A 23,058-nucleotide genomic window follows, 5' to 3' on the forward strand; every position below is an offset into this window, starting at 1 on the left:
TAACTCCTCAGTTGAGGGAAACAATAGAAAGAATAAACAAATGGGACCTCATCAGACTAAAGAGCTTCTTCAAGGCAAGGGAAAACAGGATTGAAACAAAAAAACAGCTCACTAATTGGGAAAAAATATTTACAAGCCACTTATCTGACAAAGGGTTAATCTCCATAATATACAAAGAACTCACACTGCTTAACAACAAAAAAACAAACCACCCGATCAAAAAATGGGCAGAGGACATGAACAGACATTTCTCAAAGGAAGATATGAATATGGCCAATAGACACATGAAAAGATGTTCATCGTCGCTAATCATCAGGGAAATGCAAATCAAAACTACACTAAGATATCACCTTACCCCCGTTAGATTGGCAAAAACATCCAAAACCAAGAGCGACAAATGTTGCAGAGGTTGTGGAGAAAAAGGAACCCTCATACACTGTTGGTGGGAATGCAAACTGGTACAGCCACTATGGAAAACAGTATGGAGATTTCTCAAAAAGTTAAAAATAGAAATACCCTATGACCCAGCCATCCCATTACTGGGTATCTATCCTAAGAACCTGAAGTCAGAAATCCCAAGACTCCCTTGCACCCCTATGTTCATCGCTGCATTATTTACAATAGCCAAGACATGGAACCAACCTACATGCCCAGAAACTGATGATTGGATAAAGAAGATGTGGTATATACACACAATGGAATACTACTCAGCCATAAAAAAAGACAAAATTGGCCCATTCACAGAAACGTGGATGGACCTCGACGGTATTATGTTAAGCGAAATAAGCCAGTCAGAGAAAGACGAACTCCATATGACTCCACTCATAGGTGGAAGTTAGTATATTGATAAGGAGATCTGATCGGTGGTTACCAGGGAAAAGGGGGGGGTGGGAGGAGTGCACAAAGGGGGAAGTGGTGTACTCACAACATGACTAACAAAAATGTACAACTGAAATCTCAAAAAACAAAAAACAAAAAAGAAAAAAAAATAATTTGCTTAGTTCTAGTCTGTCACTACATAAGTGTTAATAAAATTTAAAAGGCAAAAAAAAAAAAAAAACTCATTTATCATGAAAATACCAACCACAGAAAAACTAGAGTGAATAGCTATAGTTATATGAAACAAAAGAGACTTTAAAATAAAAAACGTTACTAGAGATAAAAAAGGGACATTTAATAATGATACAAAGATCAATCCATTAAGAAGATATAACAATTGTAAACATATATGCACCTAACAACAGAGTACCAAAATACATGAAACAAAAACTAACAGAAATGAAGAGAAAAACAGACAATTCAACAATTACAATTAATGCTCCACTTTCAATAATGAATAGAACCACAGAGAAGATCAACAAGAAAACAGAAGACTTGAACAATACTTTAAACCAACTACACTTAACAGACATCTATAGGACACGCCACCTAACAACAGAATATATACTCCTCTCAAGTGCACATGGAACATTTTCTAGGAGAAACTATACACTTGGCCATAAAATAAACCTGAATAAATTAAAAAGAGAGAAATAATACATTATGTTTTCCAACCACAATGGAATGAAATTAGAAATCAATAACAAGGATAAATTTGGAAAATAAATACGTGGAAATTAAACATACTCTTGAACAATCAATGAGTCAAAAAAAAAGAAGTAAAAAGGGAAATTAGAAACTACTTTGTGGTAAATGAAAATGAATAGACATCATACTGGACTTATGGGGCACAGATAAAGCAGTGTTTAGAGGGTAATTACAGCTGTAAATGTCTCTGTTAAAAAAGAAGAAAGATCTCAAATCAATAACCTAAGCTTCAACCTTAGGACACTAGAAAAAGAAGACTCAACTAAAACCTAAGCACATAGAAGGAAGGAAACAGTAAAAATTAAAACAAAAATTAATGAAAAAGAGAATAGACAACAGGGAAAATCAATTAACCCAAAAGCTAGTTCTTTAAAAAGAAGCATTTACCTTTGTTGATCAGCAAAACAAACCTTTAGCTTGTTTGACCAAGAAAAAAAGTGAACAGACTCAAATTACTAGAATCAGAAATCAGAGAGGACACTATTATCAACCTTAGAGAAATAAAAAGGATTATAAAGGAATATTATGAACAACTGTATTTCAGCAAATTAGCTAACTTAGATAAAATAAATTCCTTGAAAGACACAAATTACTGAAACTGACAGAAGAAGAAATAGACAATCTGAATAGACCTATAAGAAGTGAAGACACTGAATCAGTAAATCACAAAACCATGCACAAAGAAAAGCCGACATCTCTAGATGGTTTATAGAGGAGGAGGCAACACTTCTTAACTCATTTTTAAGGCATTGTAAAATATACATATACATTATCTTGATACCCAAACCGTACAAAGACATCACAAGAAAACTACAGATGAATATTTCTTATGAATATGAACACAAAATACTAGCAAACTGAAGTTAGCAACATATAAAAAAAATTACACACCATGACCAAGTGGGATATATTCGAGGATTTTTGGTTTAACCACCAAAAATCAATTAAGAAAATCCAGTACATCAACAGAATAAAAACAAAAATCACATAATGACCTGAATAGATGCAGAAAGAGCATTTGACAAAACCCAACACCCTTTCATGATAAAAACACTCAACAAACTAGGAATAGAAGGGAACTTCCTAATCTGATAAACAGCATCTATGAAGAACCCACAGCTAATATCACACTTACTGGGGGAAAGATTGGATGTTTTTCCTTAAGGTCAGAAAGAAGACAAAGATGTCCATTGTCACAACTTCCTTTCAACATTGTACTGGTGGTTCTAGTCAGGGCAATTAGGTAAGAAGAAGAAATAAATGGCATCGACATTGGAGCGGGAGAAGTAAAACTACCTCTATTCACAGATGACATGGTTTTATATATAGAAAATCCTAGTGAACCCAATAAGAAACTATTGGAACTAGTCAACAAGTTCAGCAAGGTTGCGGGACATAAGACCAATATATAAAAATCAATGATATTCCTATACATTTGCAACTAACAATCCAAAAGTGAAATTAAGAACATAATTCTATTCACAACAGTATCAAAAATAATAAAATACTTAGGAATAAACTTAAGAAGTATAAAACTTACACTCTTGGAAGTATAAAACACAGTTGAAAGAAATTAAAGAGCTAAATAAATGGAAAAACATCCCATGTGGATGGATCAGTAGACTTGGCAGGCCATGCTGTGGTAGGCGTCTCACATATAAAGTAGAGGAAGATGGGCATGGATGTTAGCTCAGGGCCAGTCTTCCTCAGCAAAAAGAGGAGGATTGGTGGCAGTTAGCTCAGGGCTAATCTTCCTCAAAAAAAAAGGAGAAAAGGAGAAAAGACAGTGTGGTACTCGCACAATGACAAACATTATGTCAATGGAATAGAACTGAGAACTGGGAGACGGGGTGGGGGTGGCGGTGAAGCTATAGCTAAAGAATACAGGATTTCTTTTTGAGGTGATGAAAATGTTCTAAACTTGACTGGTGATGGCTGCACATACCTGTAAATATATCAAAAACTACTGAATTATTCACTTTAAATGGATGAATTGTATGGTACATGAATTATATCTCAACATAGCTGTTTAAAAAACTCATGCAGAGACAGGAGGATCTGAAGAATACTTTGAGTCTGATTCAGTCTATCAGATCATTGGAGAACCACAGAAACCTAGAGTTGGGAGGGTCTTAAAGGGTTCCACCTATTACCCAATAAACGAATACCTCCTAAGACATCCCTAACAAACTGTTCTCCAGCAGTTTTCAGTCTCAAATTACCTTCATTACTCTGCCTGAACAGCACTTTTTCCACTGCTGTAGCTCCAATGCGTAGAAGAGGGACTCAATAATTACTAGCTGACTGATAACTTGTGAGGAACTAAGACAGCTCCAACTGTAAGAACAGTGTTCCTCATATAGGTCCAATTTCACTGCTCATAGTTTCTTCTCAGTGAACATAATTCTGCCCCCATAAAGGCACAGAAGAGGGAGTTCACATATACAGGCAACCTTTTAAGAATGAGACATTGCACAGACCCCTCTAGTTTCTCACTATAGCAAGTTTTATTGTTCTTTATTGCCTTGGCAAAAAACCTAGGAGTCATCCTTCCTCATTCTTTCTGACTCTCAATCCATCAACTTTATTGGCTATACCTTCAAAACATATCCTGAATTAGACCCTACATTACAAAACCCTAGTCTAAACCAATATCATTCTTTCTTGGGTTACAATTTTCCCTACTAACTTCCTTGCTTCCACTCTTGACTCCCTATTTCCTCCACAGCTGCTAAAGTAGTTTTCCAATATTGCACATCAGGTAATATTATTCCCATTGCACTTAAAAAACCATAGTTTGCAAGTTACTCCATCATCTGGCCCTGGGCATCCTCTCCAATCATACTTCCTACTGCTCTTCCCCTTGCTCACTATGCTCTACCAAACTCCTTACAATTCCAGAAACACATAATATGTTCTCATTTCAAGACCTTTGCACTTGATGTTCCTTCTGCCTGAAATACTCTTTCTCCAGATTTCTGCATGACTTATGCCCTCAAGTCTCTGCCCAAATATTATCTCCCTACAGAGAATTTCTAAGATGACGATAAGTAAAACTGCAACTGCCTCCTCTCCAGCTGCCAATCTCTATCCCCCTACTCTGCCTTATTTTTCTTAAAATCACTTATCATCATGTGGTCATTTTCTACATTAGCCATTTCTGCATAACAAACTACCCCAAAATTTAGTTGCTGAAAAGAACAACGGCTTTTTATTCTCATTATTCTATGGATTAGCTGGGTGGTTCTTCTGAGTTGAGTCAGGTCAGCCAAGGCCAGATGGTCCAGGAAGGCCTCAGGGGCACCTCAGCTGGGACGGCTAGGCCTCTCCCTCTCTTTGGTCTTTCGTCCTTCAGGAGGTGAGCCTGGTCTTCTTCACATGGTGGTCTCCAGATTCTAGGCTGCAATGCTTCCTGAGGCCTAGGTTCAGAATTCACTCGATGTCACTTCTGGTATATTCTATTGGGCAAAGCAAGTGACAAGGTCCACCTGACTATAAAGGGTGAGGAAATAGACTACATCTCTTGATGAGAAGTGCTGTGATGAATTTGTGGCCCTTTGTAATCTACCAAATTATCTATCTACTATCTGTCTCTCGCAGTGGAATATAAGGCCTACGAGGCCTATGAGATAAGGTCTTTGACTATCTTGTTCAGTATCTAGTACAGTGTCTGGTTTCCATTAGGTACTCAATAAATACTTGTTGAATGAATGAATGACCACTCATATGACACTGCTTCCAGATCTTCATCAATCCTGTTTGCTTTTCTCTGAATACTACTTACTTCGTCAGTGCCCTTAAAAATCTAGCATCCAGAAAGGGGAACAAAATTCTAGACAAGGGCTAACTGCCTAGCTCAGTACAGCTGGGTAATAAATATTAGCTGAATGAATGAACAACAAGAACAGAAGACTGTGGTAACATTCAATCTTATAACACAGATTTTGTGTCATTTAATGCAACTTAAGACTGCAGTGACTTATTTTTAGTGGCTTTTACACTGTTGAATCTTACAGGCTTTGAGATCAAATATACCCCATGGCTCTTTTTCATGTGAAACACTGCCAAGCCACTGTCCTATTACACAATTGATTTTGGGGACCTAAAAGAACATTCCATTTATCCTTGTTGAATTTAATTTTAATCTCTTATAAATCATTGATCTCTCTAGTTGATCATTTCCACTGACACACAAACTTGCTCAAAACTGCTCAACAAGCTTCCATAAAAGTATATTTAAAAACTGAAAAAAACCAACATTCCTCCTCTTAATGCCACATCTCCCTCCTCCAGCCACTACTCCACTTCTTTCCTCCTTTTCCTCACACAGCTTCTCATAAAATTTGTCTACATAAGCTAACACAACTTCCTCGTCTTCCTTTCCCTCCTCAACCCATCACCAATTAAAACTGTTTTTTAAGGTTATCAAAGTCCAGTGTTGCAAAAATACTATGGACCCTCCTCTCTGTCTTCATCTTAATGGTTGTCATGGCAACATCCAGCACAGTTGATCATTGGTTTCCCTAATTAAATACGTTCCTGTCTTAGGTTCTACGGCATTATTCTCTCCATTCTCCACTCTATTCATTTTCTTAAAGTTTGTTTTGAAAAATACAATTTTGTTATTTATATTAACATGCAACAAGTTTAACATTTTATAACAAGATAAATATTTTTAAAACTTTCTCAGCTTTAATTTCTAGTATTACAAATATTGACATATATAATCCATATAAAGTCTTTTTGGGTCTGAGACCAAAAAGTTTGAAAATTGTTGCTTTACACAAAATATACAGCATTAACAAAAATTACTGGGGCCGGCCTTGTGGCTAAGTGGTTAAGTTTGTGCGTTCTGCTTCAGCAGCCTAGGGTTTCGCAGGTTTGGATCCTGGGCACAGACACGGCACTACTCATTAGGCCATGCTGAGGCGGTGTCCCACACACCACAACTAAAAGGACCCACAACTAAAATATACAACTCAGTACTGGGGGAGTTTGGGGAAAAAAAGCAGGAAAAATAAAAAAAGAAGAAGATTGGCAACAGTTGTTAGCTCAGGTGCCAATCTTTAAAAAAAAAAAAAATTACTTTCCATACCTAAAGAAGGCATGAAACCCAAAAGGTGGAAAATACCATAGAAAGAGTAACAGAGGTGAGCTACATATTGGAAGTATTGGACAAGGACATTGAAATAACTATGAGTAATATGTTTAAGAAATTAAAGACGGAGAAGATAAATAAAAATATGGAGAATCTCAAAGAGATTGGATCCCATTTTAAAAGAATTAACTGGGAAATTTTAATATAAAACTAAAAACTCAATAGGTTTAAGAACAGATTTGACAGTGTACAATGACAATGAACTGGAAAAAATTAATAAAAAATATCTACACAAAAAGGATGGAAATATAGAAGTGAGTACAGAAGACATATGAGAAGTGAAAGAAGTGTTGATTTGAAAATGAACATAACTGGAGTTTCAGAAGAGGACAGAGAAAGAAGAGAAGAGGCAATATTTAAACACACTACAAATCATGGAGCAGAATCTTCTAAAACTAATGAAAGACATTACCCCACAGATTCAAGAAGCTCTATAAACCACAAGCAAGATATATACAAAGAAATCTATACCAAGCCATATCATAGTAGAACTGCTGAAAATCAAAGACAGAGAATATATTAAAATCATTCTAACATTCCAGTATTATCTGAGGAGTGGCCAAAGTAATATTTTATTTTGGACTGTAATATGTCAAGGAGGTATGTTATATTCATTGGATTATCACCACAGAAATAGTTTTTCTTTTTTTAAAAAAGTGTATCTATCAAGTTACTAAAGGAAAATGTAGAAAAATTTTTTAAAATTTTTGAATGAGCCAAAAGACGTCAAAAAGAAGAGAATGGGGGAGCCCAGTGGCGTAGCAGTTAAGTTTGTACATCCTGCTTCAATGGCCCAGGGTTTGCCAGTTCAGATCCTGGGTGTGGAGCCTTGCACCGCTTGTCAAGCCATGCTGTTGCAAACATCCCACATATAAAGTAGAGTAAGATGAGCACGAATGTTAGATCAGGGCCAGTCTCCCTCAGCAAAAAGAGGAGGATTGGCAGCAGATGTTTGCTCAGGGCTAATCTTCCTAAAAAAAAAAAAAAAAGAAGAAAAAGGAAATAAAACAGATGAGTTGAATAGAAAACAAACAGTAACATGGTATAAATATATTCAAATATCAGTAAGTATATTAAATGTAAAAGAACTAAAGACTTGTATTAAAAGTCTAAAATTGTCAGACTCATTAAAAAATAAAACCCAACTACATGCTGCTTAGAAGAGACAAACTTCAAAAATAAAGATACAGAAAGGTGGAAAGGAAAAGACGAGCAAAGATATACCATGTAAACGCTAACCAAAAGAAAACTGGTGTAGCTATAAATAATTTCAGATAAAGAAGACTTTATGGCAAGAAGCATTACTAGACATAAAGAGGAGTATTTAAAAATAAGGAGTCAATCCACAAGGAAAACATAATAATTCCAAATTATTTGCCTCAAATTATCCCATCACAATAAGCAAAAAAAAAAAAAAAAAAAAAACCCAGAAGTAAACGGAGAAACAGACAAATCCAGGTAAACAAGAAATCAGTAAGAATATTCAAGATCTGATCAACAAAACAAACTTTACCTTACATATCTTAAAAATTACATCCAATAATTGTAGAATACACATTCTGTTCACAGATTATTTACCAAAATTGACCATATACTGGATCATAAGTTAAGATACAACAAATTTTAAGGAACTGAAATCACAGTATGCTCTCTTGTCAAATGGAATTAAGCTAGAAATCAGTAATATAGAGATAATCAGAAAATCCTCAAATTTCTAGGAAATTAGGCAATACGTGTCAAATAACAAATGAGTGAAAGAAAAATATGACAACAGAAATTATAGTATTTTGAACTTGATAGTTGAAACCAATGATATGAATATGCATTTTAAAAAATTAGGGAAAAAACAGCAAATTAAACCCAAAGATAGTAGAAGAAATAAGAATAACAATAACATAGAAAATTAATTTACAAATGGAGAACAAAATAAGATGATGATTCTTTGAAAAGACTAATAAAAATACACTGACCTCTAGCAAGACTTGCCAAAAAAAAAACAAGGATGATATAAATTAGTAAATTACCAACACTGGGAATGAAAAAGCAGTGAACATTACAGCTACTACAAACATCAAAAAGGTAATGAGGACATTATAAATAAGTTTATGCCAATTAATCTGAAATTTTTGGACAAAATTCTAGGAAAAAACCTAAAACTAAAAAAGGGAGAAACAGAAAACCTGAAGAGATGTCTACCTTTTAAACAAATTGAATCTGTAATTTTAAACCTCCTCACAAAGAAGTCTCTGAGCCAAGATGGCTTAATTAGTGAATTCTTACAAAAATTAAAAAAAGAAATACATCTTACACAAATTCATTCAGAAAATAAAGAACACTGCCCAATTCCTTTTAAGAAGGTAGAGTAACCTTGATAGCAAAATCTATCAACTTTCCAAAAAAAGCAAAATAACAGGCTAATTTTTCTTGTACACAGCGGCTCATTTTTTTTCTTTAAATAAATAGTAAGCACTTTTTATGCCCTATGTAGGAAGTCTTTGCCTATTCGATGTTTTTTTTTTTTTTAATATATAGAAGCATTACTGTTTTACCTTTCACATTTAAGTTAAAATCCATTAAGAATTAATTTTCCATATTGTGTGAGATTAGGGTCAAGATTCATTTTTCCCATATGGTTATATGGACATGGTGGTGCGACTGTCTTTACTAGTGTAAATGTACCTGCAGTTTTATCCAACAATGCTTTTACGCTGTCAGTGCAAACGTCAACACAGTAAAAGGAAAACAGTCTTCCCCTCACAGAGTTCCTGAAAGAATCTCAGGAACCCCTGGTGGTCCACAAAGCAAATTTTTCTAAGACTGCCATATATTAATGAGAATGAACAAACTATCATTCCACATTACAATATGGATAAATCTCAAAAGGATAATATTGACCAAAAGCAGTCAGATGCAAATGACCACACACATTCAAAAGAGGTAAAACTAACCTATAATATTATAAATCAAGATAGTGGTTCCTTTCAAGAGTGAGGTAGACTGGAGGGGTCACCAGGGGGTTTCAGGAGTGTGGTGACGTCCTAGTTCTTGATCTGGGGGCTGGTTATACGGGTGTGTTTGTAAAAATTTACTTGGATATGTTCTTATAGTTTGTACACTTTTCTGCCTGTATATTACACTTCAATACAAAATATACGTAAAAATAAAAATAGAGATTGAAGAGAAAAGTGATTCCGTAAAAAGTAAAAGCTGACAGTAACTTCCCACTGTATTTAGAATAAAGTACAAATATACAGAACCTACAGTGTTTTATTATCATAAAGCATACCTACAATTTTCAAAATCTGGACACCACCTCATCTCATGCTACCTCTCCCCTTGCCTATTACAGATGGATACCACTAGTTCCTTTCAAGTCCTCAAGCAGAAATCCTTCCCTCCCTTAGAACCTTTGCAGATGCTAGTTCCTCTACTTTCCAAACACTCTTCACACAGCTAGCTTCTTTCCATCCTTTAGGTCTCCTCAGAGGCCTTCCCAATCACCCTATGTAAAGTTGCCTCTTTCACATATTCTATATCTCAGTCCATTGCCCCCTTTACTGCACTTACTACAACCTGAAATAGGTTTACTTGGTTTTTTTCCTGTCCCTCCATTACAACGTATGCTCCATGAGGACAAGGATCTAGTTGTCTTGTTTTACTAAAGTCCCAAGATTTAGCACAATGTCCGGCACACTGTAGAAGCTGAATAAATAATTTCTGAATGAATGAAAGAACAGTGTCAGGTTATTTCATATCAGTCTAATGAGTCTTTTAAAATTTTGATATGATCATTATGTATTAGTTGTCACTCCAAATTCTATTTTACCTGTAAATTTTATTTGTATGCCTTCTTTTTATCCATTTGCTTATTCATTTACTCATGGAAAAAAAACTTAAAGAGCTTATTAAATGTCAGCCATACAGGTATAAAGATGAATAAGCCATGTTCTTTACTTGTAAAGGTCTCACCATTTATCAAGGAAAATCAACGTGTGATAAAACAAAATTACCTCTTTACCAAAAAAATAATTAACTCAAATATAAAGCCTGAAATCTAATTAAAATGTTTACATGAAGGAAAAGGAAAAATGAGCCCTCTGAAATAAATAATAGCCTAGTACATCTATCAAAAAAGGAAACAGCTAATTCGGCATCACTTTTTCTTAGTGAATCCATGTTGACTTGGCGATCATATCTTTTTCTAAATGTTTACAATGCATCTTTTGAATGTAATATATTGTAATAAACTATTATCAGGGTTCCACATCAAATTTAGCTTTTTCTACAATGAGAGTAATTAGGGAAAATCCATTCAACAGTATAATTACTTTAATTTGCGTTTAATCCCAATATTTGATTTTTTAAAAAATACTATTAAAGAAGAGTGAAAGTATTATATGCTTATTGAAAAGGGGCATAAATGGGAAAAGATTGAGAATCTCTCTGCTGTAGGCAGGCAGATTTCAGCTAAATGTGAGGAAGACCGTAGGCAGGCAGATTTTAGCTAAACGTAAGGAAGAACGTTCTAATAGTTAGAGCTGCCTACCAATGGGCTGCCTTGCAAAGCAGCAAGCTCTCCATCACTAAAAATCTTTAAAGAGAGCTAACAGGCCATTTTTCCCAGGACGGAGCAGAAACAGTCTTGATTTAGGAGGCAGCATTGATTAGATCAGCGTCTCTCAAACTATGGTGAAGAAGCACTTTCAAAAAAATTTTCCAATCTGTGGTAGACCAACATTCAGATGTCACATCGCTATAAAGATTTCTAAATGCCTATTTTTGATTTCTGTTTTTACCTTGCCACACACAAACTGTGGTCTGGCATGAACAGGTGAACCACACTTTAAGCAGCACTGGATTAGACAGCCTGTAAGAGATCTCAGGTTCTACGGTGCTCCAAATTTACCTAGTCTGTTCTCCTTTCTATATTCATTGGGCATTAATGTCAAACTACTTGATTTTTTAACAACTAAATCTCTTTCTTCAGCAATTTACAGAAGCATAATCTAAAAGATATTAGTCTGAAAGCACTAGATCAAAGACCTAAGATTTTTTTATTGCAGCGACCTTTTATCTCACTAAATTGAAATAGCAAAATTTATTTTTACCAAAACACATCTGAATGCTCATTTAAAACTGGTTACAAAAAGTCTATTTTCAGCTATTTCCCACACATAATTTTCTGGTGTCACTTTCTTTGCTCAAGCTGATAATGAAAAGTATAACAAACCATAGTTGATCACACATTTGAAGTTCTAACTTTATTTTACCAGCTGGGAGCAAAACCAACAGAACAGTCACTTGGGGGAGGGCATTCATGAATTTCAGAAGCAATGGGTGGAGCATTTAAGTTTTTGCAACCACCTGTAACACTCACTGGTGACCTGACCAAAGCAATTATGGTGAAGAATTATAAAAAGAGGCAGCAAAATTAAGAGTTTCCCATTCTTTTACTTCCCCAAATACTTCCAGCTTTCTCACTCCAAGGACAATCAGACATTTTTGTTCAAAATCTGTTATTTTCTTTCCATTAAAAATAAAACAAAACAACCTTCCTTTTCAAGAAAAAATTTCTAGATTTATGAGCTATCACCTCCCAACTCCATCATACATGAATTTTTCCCCTCCAGTAGTTCCAATATTTCTTAACTCACCATACTTTTACTAGAGCAGGAGTTCTTAACTATGAGTATACGGATGGGTTTTACAAAGTCTTCGAACTCTCTGAAACTCCAAATGTTTTAAAATCTTGGGTCAATGAGCAATTATATGGACAAAATGTCAACACATTCTTAGAGGGTACAATACTCCAAAAAGATTAAAAGCATCTTTCTTAAGTTAAAAATGTGATCTGAATAGAAATATAGGATACAGCTTCTTCATTAATTGAATAGGCATATAAAAATATTATATCAGAAAACTAAAAAGGGCTTCAGAAATAAATCCCTTTAAATTTTATAGATGACAAAATTGACATTTGGAGAGATTAAGGGAGTGTTCAAGGTCACATTACTAGCTATAAGGCATAAGCCAGATAAAAAGGCTGGTTTCCTGCTTGCAGGTCCATTCCCTCACACCCTGCTTCCTATACAGGGCCAGAGAGGAGGATATTAGTAAGCAAACTACAGGCAGTCAACAATCCCACCTCTCATAAATGTACAATCTCAGAATAAATCAAGTAATTCTTTAAATACTACTGGCTCTTAACATACACAAATATTTTCTTTTTTTTATAAAGCTATCTAAAAGTACATATTCTCTTAGACGCATTTTAGAACTTGCTTCCTTGCCAGTAGGTACAATCAACAACTTGTCAATCATCTGAAAGACCTGAGTGTTTGATCCCACTGCAATCAATCAGAGAAGGGCACACACTTGACCTGGAAGGGACAGAGGACGTTTAGGAGACAGAGGGTTTCAAAGAGGCACTTAAACACATTTCTTTCTGAGTCAATTTCTCTGAAAGCCCACAATGCAAGCAAATTAGTTGAGTGGATCTTTCAGCAACTATTGAAGCTGTTTAGAAATTTTACGCAAAACCTCTTTTCAAAGTTTATTCTCTTGTTTATTCACACTAAAGAACAGCAAGTGCAAAAACGAAAGGAGATGATGTTTAGTGAAAAGAATTTTTATAGTAAGTAATTAAGTGAGAAAGCTGAAAAAGAATGCCTTATTTTGGTGTCAGGATGGGTAGAAATCCAAAACGTGTTTTTAATTTTTTTCACACTAATTAGAAAACTGAAAGTCTGTAAATAAGAATCCAAAAAACCCTTCGTTCTCCTCACCCCCGCCCCTTGACTTCTGAAATACAGTGCAACTTTCTACCATCTGTTATTTTAGAGCAGAAACAGTAAGGAACATATGGGCTTTCTCTCTCAAGCAGCTGTAGTGTAGTTAAAGTTATAATAATTGTCTTTCTGTAAGATAAATTTACATTAAAAACCTGGCCAGTTAAAAACAAATGGCTCAGGCTCAGAGCCTTCCAGAATAAAATTAAGAAATTCAGAAATACCTATGACATATTACATTCAGAGATTTAGAGGATATCCTCTAAATCTTGTGCTTTTATGTTTAAGGTTAAACAAATACAATTCACGGTGCCCAAATCAGTTTATACAAAGAGCCCACAACTCATGTTTTCTCCTTCTCAATCAAAATGCTACAAGTCTCAAATAGGGGTTAGGTACTCATTTAAAAAATCAGTATCTAAGTTCTTGAAACCTGATAATATAAATCCACCACTTCTATAGGTCAATCAAATCCAATCCAAAGGCTCATTTATTTATAAGAAAAATCACAATACATGTGGCACATAAACTTTCATTTCAACTATATATCATTTATGAGTTTAGGTAAACTGAAAGGAATTTAGAACATATTCTGACCCACATGTTACGAAAAATAGGAATTTTACCTACCTTTATCTGGGTGATTCAAAATCATGATTCTCCTGTGAGCTGTCCTAATCTTGGCCTTACCAGCAGACGGGCTGTAAAAAGAAATTAGAAGTGCTTATAATAAATAGTGTCAAATGCAGATTATAAATTAATGGTTTACACGGGTTTCAAGAAATTAAAAACTAATGAGAATTTCACCATCTTGTGGATAAATATGAAATTACAGCTTGTCACTTAATTTCACTAACCATCAAAATAAATAATTGATTCCAATGCTACATATATTTTCTTCAGTTCTTTTTAATGCCAGTCCTTATTCACGATCAATTTAAAAATTAAACACAATATATACGGTAGGGGAGTCATAGTTTGTAGACTATACCGTAAGTGTGAAAACTTATGCTTGAAGTCACTTTGGGGGAAGGGAGTATATGTAGTGCAACACATAGGTATGCGAACTCCAGAGCTACTGGACTGCCAGATTTTAATCCTGGCATTGCCATTTCGGATTGGGCAACCTTGGTCAAATTTTTTAACGTCTCTGTGCTTCAGTTCCCTCATTGTAAAACAGGGCTAGCAAAGATATATTCCTCATAGAGCAATTATAAGGATTAAATTAGTTAATGCTAACAGTGTTAGAACAATGCCTGGTGTGTGGGAAATACTCCACAATGATTAGCTTTTATTATCATCTTTTAACAGAGCAGCTCAAAACCCTTCATTTCTCATAATTATTTATCTCTGTGAGAAATCTACAGGCAAAGCTTGGCTGTTAGAGCCTATTCTCTAAAGAAAAATTAAAGGAGAAAGTTGAATAAACCTAAAATTATTTTGGTAAAACCTAATTTATCCAGTATTGGAAATGTTTCTTATTAATACATTTTCCAGGCAAGGAAAAAAGACTAACAGTAACAACAACAAAATCCTAGTGTCGCTACTTACTTCATAGCTATATTATCTTATCCAATCTACTTAACTTCTCTAGGCTTCAAATGGGGATAATAGTAGCTGGCAAAGTACAGGGTGGTTGTTGTAGATAATGTAAGTAAAAGGATTAGCATGACCTAGCAGGCAGTTAATGTTCAAAGAATAGCAATTATTATTATGAATATAAAGGATACTTATGAATATGTATGACATATTTTCCACTTTTTAAAAATGGAGTATAAGTAACCTAATTTAACACTTCTTGAATGACTCAAAAGCATTATTAAGAGTATCAATTAAGTGCAAAGAAACTTTCAAGGTCTGCAGAGATTCACTTGCTCTTCTCCTAACCAGTCATAGAATGCTATCCATTGAAGTTCTGTATGTTCTGAACACTGCCTTCCTTGATGTCACTTGATGTCAGTTGTTAATCCTTGATTCTGCCAGACCTCCAGACTCTAGCTATTCCTTGTTAGTAACATGCCACTTCTAATCTCCTGGGGTTAACTAACAGATCACCAGTCATCATCACGATCATTTGTTGAATAAAAATATGAAATATTCTTCCATGAATAAAATAAATAAGTCTTTGAGTCAAAGAAGAACTCAACAGAAAAATCATAAAACATCCTGACACAAATGAAAATGGAAATAGAACATATCAAAACTTATGGGATGCAGCAAAAGCAGTTCTAAGAGAAAAGTTTATAGTGATAAAATCCTACATTAAGAAAAAAGAGGGGGCCGGCCCCGTGGCCAAGTGGTTAAGTTCACGCGTTCCGCTTTGGTGGCCCAGGGTTTTGCCAGTTTGGATTCTGGGTGCAGATATGACACTGCTCATTAAGCCATGCTGAGGCAGCATCCCACACGCCACAACTAGAAGGACCCACAACTAAAAGAATACACAACTATGTACCGGGGTCTTTGGGGAGAAAAAGGAAAAATAAAATCTTAAAAAAAAAAACAAACCAGAAAGAGCTCAAACAAACCTAACTTTACACCTCAGCAAACTATAAAAAGAACAAACTAAGCCAAAGTTAGTTGAAGGAAGAAAATAACAAAGATCAAAGTGGAAATGAATGAAATAGAGACTAAAAAGACAATGGAAAAGACCAACAAAACTAAGAACTTGTTTTTTAAAAAGATGAGCAAAATATACATTAGCTAGACTCACCAAGAAAAAAACAGAGGACTCAAATAAATAAAATCAGAAATGACAGAGGAGATATTACAACTGTTGTATTACAAAGGATCGTAAGAGACTACTATGAACAATTATACACCAACAAATGAAACAACCTAGAAGAATGGATAAATTCCTAGAAGCATTCAACCTACCAAGACTGAACCATGAAAAAACAGAAAATCTGAACAGACCAAAGACCAATTACTAATAATGAGAAAGAATCAGTAATCAAAAACCTTCCAACAAAAGTCCAGGACTAGATGACTTCACTGAATTCTACCAAACATCTAAAGAAGAATTAACATCAATCTTCCTCAAACTCTTCCAAAAAACAGAAGATGAGGGAACACTTCCAATCTCATCTTATATGGCCAGCATTACCGTGATACCAAAACCAGACAAGGACACTACAAGCAAAGAAAATTATAGGTCAATATCCCTGATGAACATAGATGAAAGAATCCTTGGCAAAATTTTAGCAAAATGAATTCAACAATACATTAAAAGGATCATACACAGTGCTCAAGTGAGATTTATTCCAGGGATAGAAGGATGGTTCAATATCTGCAAATCAGTCAATGTGATACACCACATTAACAAAAACAAGGATAATAATCACACAATCATCTCAATAGATGCAGAAAAAGCATGTGACAAAATTCAACATGCATTCATGATAAAAACTTTCAACAAAGTGGGTACAGGAGAAACATACCTCAACATAATAAAGGCCACATATGACAAGCCCCTAGCTAACACCACACTCAATGGTGAAAAACTAAAAGTTTTCCTCTAAGATCAGGAACAAGACAAAGATGCTCACTCTCACCACCTTTATTCAACACAGTATTGGAAGTCCTAGCCAGAGTAATTAGGCAAGAAAAAGAAATAAAAGGCATCCAAATCAGAAAGGAGGAAATAAAACTGCTACTATTTGTAGATGAAATGATATTATATATACAAAATCCTACAGACTCCACAAAAACAACCCATTAGAACTAATAAACAAGTTCAGTAAAGTTGGAGGATACAAAATCAATATACAAAAATCTGTTGCATTTCTATACATTAATAACAAACTAGCAGAAAGAGAAATTAAGAAAACAATCCCATTTATAATTGTATCAAAAAGAACAGAATACCTAGGAATAAATTTAACCAAGGAGGTGCAAGACCTGTAGACTGAAAACTATGACACTGATGAAAGAAAGTGAAGAAGACACAAATAAATGGAAAGATATTCTACGCTCATGGATCAGAAGAAATTTCGTTAAAATGACCATACTACCTAAAGGAATTTACAGATTCAATGCAATCCCTATCAAAATGTCAACGGAATTGTTTACAAAAATAGAACAATCCTAAAATTTGCATGGGACCACAAACGATTCCAAATAGCCAAAGTTATCTTCAGAAAGAACTGGGCTGGAGGCATCACGCTTCCTGATTTCAAATTATATTACAAAGCTAAAGTAATCAAAACAGTATGGTATTGGAATAAAAACAGACGCAGAGATCAACAGAATAGAATAGAGAGCCTAGAAATAAACTCACACATATATGTTCACTTAATTTATGACAAAGGAGCCAAGAATATACAATGGGGAAAGGACAGTCTCTTCAATAAATGGTATTGGGAAATCTGGACAGCCACATGCAAAGGAAAGAAACTGGACCCCTATCTTACGCCATACACAAAAGCAACTCAAAGTGGATTAAAGACTTGAATGTAAGACCTGAAACCATAAAACTGCTAGAAGAAAACATAGGCAGTAAGCTCCCCAACATCAGTCTTAGTGATGATTTTTTGGATTTGACACCAAAAACAAAGGCAACAAAAGCAAAAATAAACAAGTAGGATTGCATCAAACTAAAAAACTTTTGTACAGCCAAGAAAACCATCAACAAAATGAAAAGGCAACCTACAGAATGGGATAAAATATTTGCAAATTATATATCTGATAATGGGTTAATATCCAAAATATACAAAGAATTCATACAACTTGATAGCAAAAAACAGATTAAAAAATGGGAAGAGGATCGGAATAGACATTTTTCCAAAGAAGACATACAGATGGCCAATAGGCACATGAAAAGGTGCTCAACATCACTAATCATCAGAAAAATGCAAATCAAAACCACAATGAGATACTACCTTACACCTGTTAGAATGGCTATCCTCAAAAACACGAGATTAGAAGTGTTGGCGAGGATGTGGAGAAAAGAGAACCCTGGTGCACTGTGGTTGGAATGTAAACTAGTGCAGCCACTATGGAAAACATTATGAAAGGTCCTCAAAAATTTAAAAATACTACCATATGATCCAGCAATTCCACTTCTGGGTATTTATCTGAAGGAAACGAAATTACTGTCTCAAAGAGATGTCTGCACCCCATAATCACTGCAGCATTCTTTACAACAGCTAAGACATGGAAACAACCTAAGTGTCCATCAACAGACGAATGGATAAAGAAGATGCAGTATGTGTCTCTGTGTGTGTGTGTGTGTGTATACACATATACATATATATATAATATTATATTATTCAGGTATAAAAAAGAAGGAGGGGCCGGCCTGGTGGTGCAGCGGTTAAGTGCGCACGTTCCACTTCTCAGAGACTCGGGATTCGCTGGTTCGGATCCCGGGTGCGGACATGGCACCACTTGGCACGTCAGTTGCGGCAGATGTCCCACATATAAAAAGTAGAGGAATGTTAGCTCAGGGTCAGGCTTCCTCAGCAAAAAGAGAAGGACTGGCAGTAGTTAGTTCAGGGCTAATCCTCCTCAAAAAAAAAAAAAGGAAGGAAATCCTGCCATCTGCAACAACATGGATGGACTTTGAGAGTAATACACTAAGTGATGTAAGTCAGACAGAGAAAAACAAATACTGTATGATCTCACTTATATATGGAATATAAAAAAGTCAACTCATAGAAACAGAAAAGACTGGTGGTTGCCAGAGGTGGGAGGAAGGGGGCTGGGTGAAATAGGCCTTCATTTCAACGGTCAAAAGGTACAAACTTCCTGTTATAAGGCAAATAAGTCTTGGGAATGGAATATACAGTTAACAACACTGTATTGTATATTTAAAAGTTGTTAAGACAGTAAATCTTAAAAGTTCTCATCACAAGAAAAAAGATTTGTAATTATGCGACGTGAAGGATGTTAATGAAACTTATTGTAGTAATCATTTTGCAATAAATACAAATATTAAATCATTATGTTGTACACTTTAATATACAATGTTGTATGCCAATTATATATCATTGAAATTGAGGGGAAATTTTTTAAAAATATTAAAAAAATTCTTTTAAATAAACAAGTCTTTTTGTATAAGGACTTTGGGGTATTCCTTTTGGCTCTTTACAGAAGTCTTTTGGGGATCATCTCAAATTTACTTTTGGTTGTAGATACCTCCCAGACAACCAGACGCTGTCTGATTACAAAGACTACTGAATTTTGAAAAAGAAATCATTAAACATTGTACCAGCATTATGAACACTTTTTTTAATTGCCTATTAAGAAAGGAAAAACACATCACCTAGAAAAATCCCAGTATGCTTTAGTTTCCTATAGCTAATCTACATTTATCATTCTCTCTTTTGGGGCTCTGTAGCACATCTTTCTTTTATTAATGTTTTCTATTGTTCTGTATATATTTGACACATCTCCTTAGGTACATACTAAACTACTTAAGGGCAGAAGCTGTGATTTGTATCTTAAAATAGTATCTAGTGTTGAATATGCAATAGGTGCTTAATGTATTTTACACTGCCCTCCAACAGAAAATGGCTGTAAAAAGGTAAACTCCTTGAAAGAATAAAGTCTCTATTTTAGTAGATACTAACAGTATAAAGGATTATTGTATTGCAAAAAATTTTAAAGTAAAAAAGGGGATATGGATATGGATGGTAATTAGTCTTTGGGTGGTGAACATGATGTAATCTATGCAGAATCCAAATATAATGACGTACTCCTGAAATTTACATACTTTTATAAACCAATGTCACCTCAAAAAAAATTAATTAAAAAAATTAAAAAAGGGGAAAACCTTATTTCATAAAGCTTATCAAATGTTGACCACTAAATAATGAATATATAAGTTGAGTAAAATCCAAATTTCCATTGTATGTGGTTTTTTGGGAGTATATATATATATATATATATATATATATATATATAGTAAGCTGCATCTTATTCTGGATATTAAGCTTTAATTTAGCACATAAGACTAAAATCTGAAAATCACTTCAGTCAAAATTATCCTTGAAAAACATTTACATTGCCAGTAACAAACAGTATACATGGTTTTGTATGTAAAATTCCATAAAGCATTATGTACACTAAGGTCTACCAACCACCGAACTATACTGAAGTGAGAAACACAAGGAAAGTTCATATGCCCAAATACGGCCAGTTACAACACTCTGCCTTTAAGAAAAGAATTATTACACTCCTAGTGGTGAGCACTGGGGATGAGGGAAGTATTCTTGTTCACCTGCAGGGTTTATTCTCTTTTCACTATTGTTATATTAAGCCCCTAGGACCGTCATACATTTTAAAACATTTGTTTGTTGTTGTAAAGATTAAAGACGGGAGAATCCTAGTTCTTAAACATAGTATAAAAACTAACTGTAGCTCTGACATATCTCCAGTATGGACAATTTCACCATGAAATTGAAAATGTAACTTTAAATATGTTGCCTAGATCAGGGATTTCAAACCATGCTCCCTGGAATGCATCTGACCAGGAGTGGAGCTGAGCGGTGTTCCCTGATTCTGTGGAAAATGGAGCTGTTTTCATTTTATCTCTTTTACTATTGATCTTTTGAATAACATTTAGGCTTTATGCAATATACAAGAATGTGTAGAATCATCTAGTAGCACATAGGTATTTTTTAATAGGTTGTCAACAGAGTGAGCTCCATTTTGCCTTTATCTACTTGTTACAGTCTAAAAAGTTTAGCTTCATTGATTGCAGAAAATGGAGCCACAGCAATGTATTCACATCTTGAAGAATCTTCTCAAAATCAACATTGCCTGATCGAAAGAAAGGGCTAGAGGAAAGCAAATGAGTTTTACCTTTCTATTTAATGTGTTAAGGGTAAATATTTAGCTTCTGCATTTATGACAGAGACGGGAAGAAAGGGGAGCCAACATTTATTTAGTACCTGTTATTTGGTAGGCACTTTTATAAAAAGGTATTGTCATATCATTTTATAGTATCCCAATAAGGCTAAGTATTATTAATTACAATTCAAAAATGAAGAAACTGTTAGTGCAGAAAAGCTAAAAATAACTTGATCAAGATCACAAGATGCAGTGCCTCAGTGACAGAATCAGGACAAGGAGCTGTTTTGCCTAGCTGTATTTATTGAGTAGCTACTAAGTGCCATGTTTATGTTAAGAATTCCATATGTGTTAATCTTTGTAACAATTCTGTACAGTAGAAACTAATATTATCTCTATTTTACAAATGATGAAACTAAGGTCATGCAGCTAGTAGGTGGTAAAAATGGTATTTACACCCAGATTCACCTGTTAACAGCATCTGTGCTCTTAACCACCACATTTTCTTTCTGAAATTTTGTACAGCTTCCAATTCAATGGGATAAAACTTTATAAACATGTATCTTAATTCTAATTATGTGTCCAGACAACAGCAATGCCTTGGGTGATATTAAATGATAGTCTCAGAAGCCTTTGTGTTTGGTTTTATAATGTGTTTCATATTCACATTTCCAGACTACAAACAGGATGTTATGGGGGCCCAAAAGAAGTTCAAGAAAAAAAATAACACCATTCTGAATAATATTAAGGCAAGGAATAGTTAGCAATATAGGTAACTTCCTAAGTTGGTTCCCATGCTTAAAATCATTTCCTTTTTCGTATTCTCAGTAAGGGAGCTCATTTCTTGTTATATTTAAATAAAGCACCAAGCTAAATTTAGTTGCTTCTTCTCTCCCCACCCCCTTTGTTTTTCTTGCTAAGTTATAAGAAATAATAAAATGTTTTGGCCTCAAAAATCTGCTAATCTACAAAAAAAAAGGATGTCAATATAGGACTTTATAATCTATTCTGCTTAATTATATTGATTAAATCACCAGAAGATCTGTCCTAGATGGCACTGTCACCAACTTCCACAAAAATGTGAGTGGGCTCTAAGAGAACATAAGGCAAACAAATGAATACAGCTAAGGCAAATCTATGATAGGGGAAGTATTCTTAACTAAAGTGTTAAATGTATTATGCAGCAGTCACACGATATCACTAACTTTCTCCTATACTGTCCAAAGTTAGACAATAAATGGATACTACGGTGAAACAGTCACAGTAAAATATGCTAGACGTCAAACTGTGGAACTAAAAAATAATTGTGAAACAGATCCCATATTATAATTGAAAATATGGTACATATCAAATTATAAAACTGAATCCAGAAAGAATTCAGTGTCACAATAAGGGATATTTTGATAATTGCTTTGAAACTTTAGTATTCAAATATAATAGCCTGTTAAGGAACAAAGACCCATCACAACTTTGCCTGATTTTTTCAAGGGGTGTGGGATATTCTCTTAGATTTGAAGTTTTAAAATGTAAAAATGGTATTTTCTTCTCTGTCTCCTATTCAAAATTTAAAATATAAGAATAACTTCACGGTAGCATTTTCTCCTTTCTGAAGACAAGCTTGCTCACAGAACAAACTACTTATGCAGTATACCTACCTTACACCCAAAATAAGACTAGCTTCTCGCCTACTCATTTTCTGCTCAAATCCTCCTTTATAGTAGGATGACAGGCTCT

The 23,058-nt window shown here is 34.6% G+C and overlaps 1 protein-coding gene across 2 annotated transcripts in view; it reads right to left on the bottom strand.

Moving 5' to 3' along the window:
• The window catches only part of DNAJC15 (DnaJ heat shock protein family (Hsp40) member C15), an 85,696-nt gene that overhangs the window by 24,060 nt on the left and 38,578 nt on the right, over positions 1-23,058 (bottom strand). The window contains exons 4-6 of one of the 2 annotated variants that reach the window (XM_070480835.1): positions 22,980-23,056; positions 14,164-14,234; positions 1,160-7,716 (exon numbers count right to left, since the gene is read on the bottom strand). In XM_070480835.1, coding sequence (XP_070336936.1) covers positions 7,511-7,716; positions 14,164-14,234; positions 22,980-23,056 — 354 coding nt within the window. In that variant the 3' untranslated portion in view covers positions 1,160-7,510. Of the gene's footprint in view, positions 1-1,159; positions 7,717-14,163; positions 14,235-22,979; positions 23,057-23,058 lie in introns of those variants that run through there. The other variant, XM_014838857.3, reaches the window with a different exon arrangement.

This window comes from Equus asinus, chromosome 11 (assembly GCF_041296235.1).
Source record: "Equus asinus isolate D_3611 breed Donkey chromosome 11, EquAss-T2T_v2, whole genome shotgun sequence".
NCBI lineage: Eukaryota > Metazoa > Chordata > Mammalia > Perissodactyla > Equidae > Equus > Equus asinus.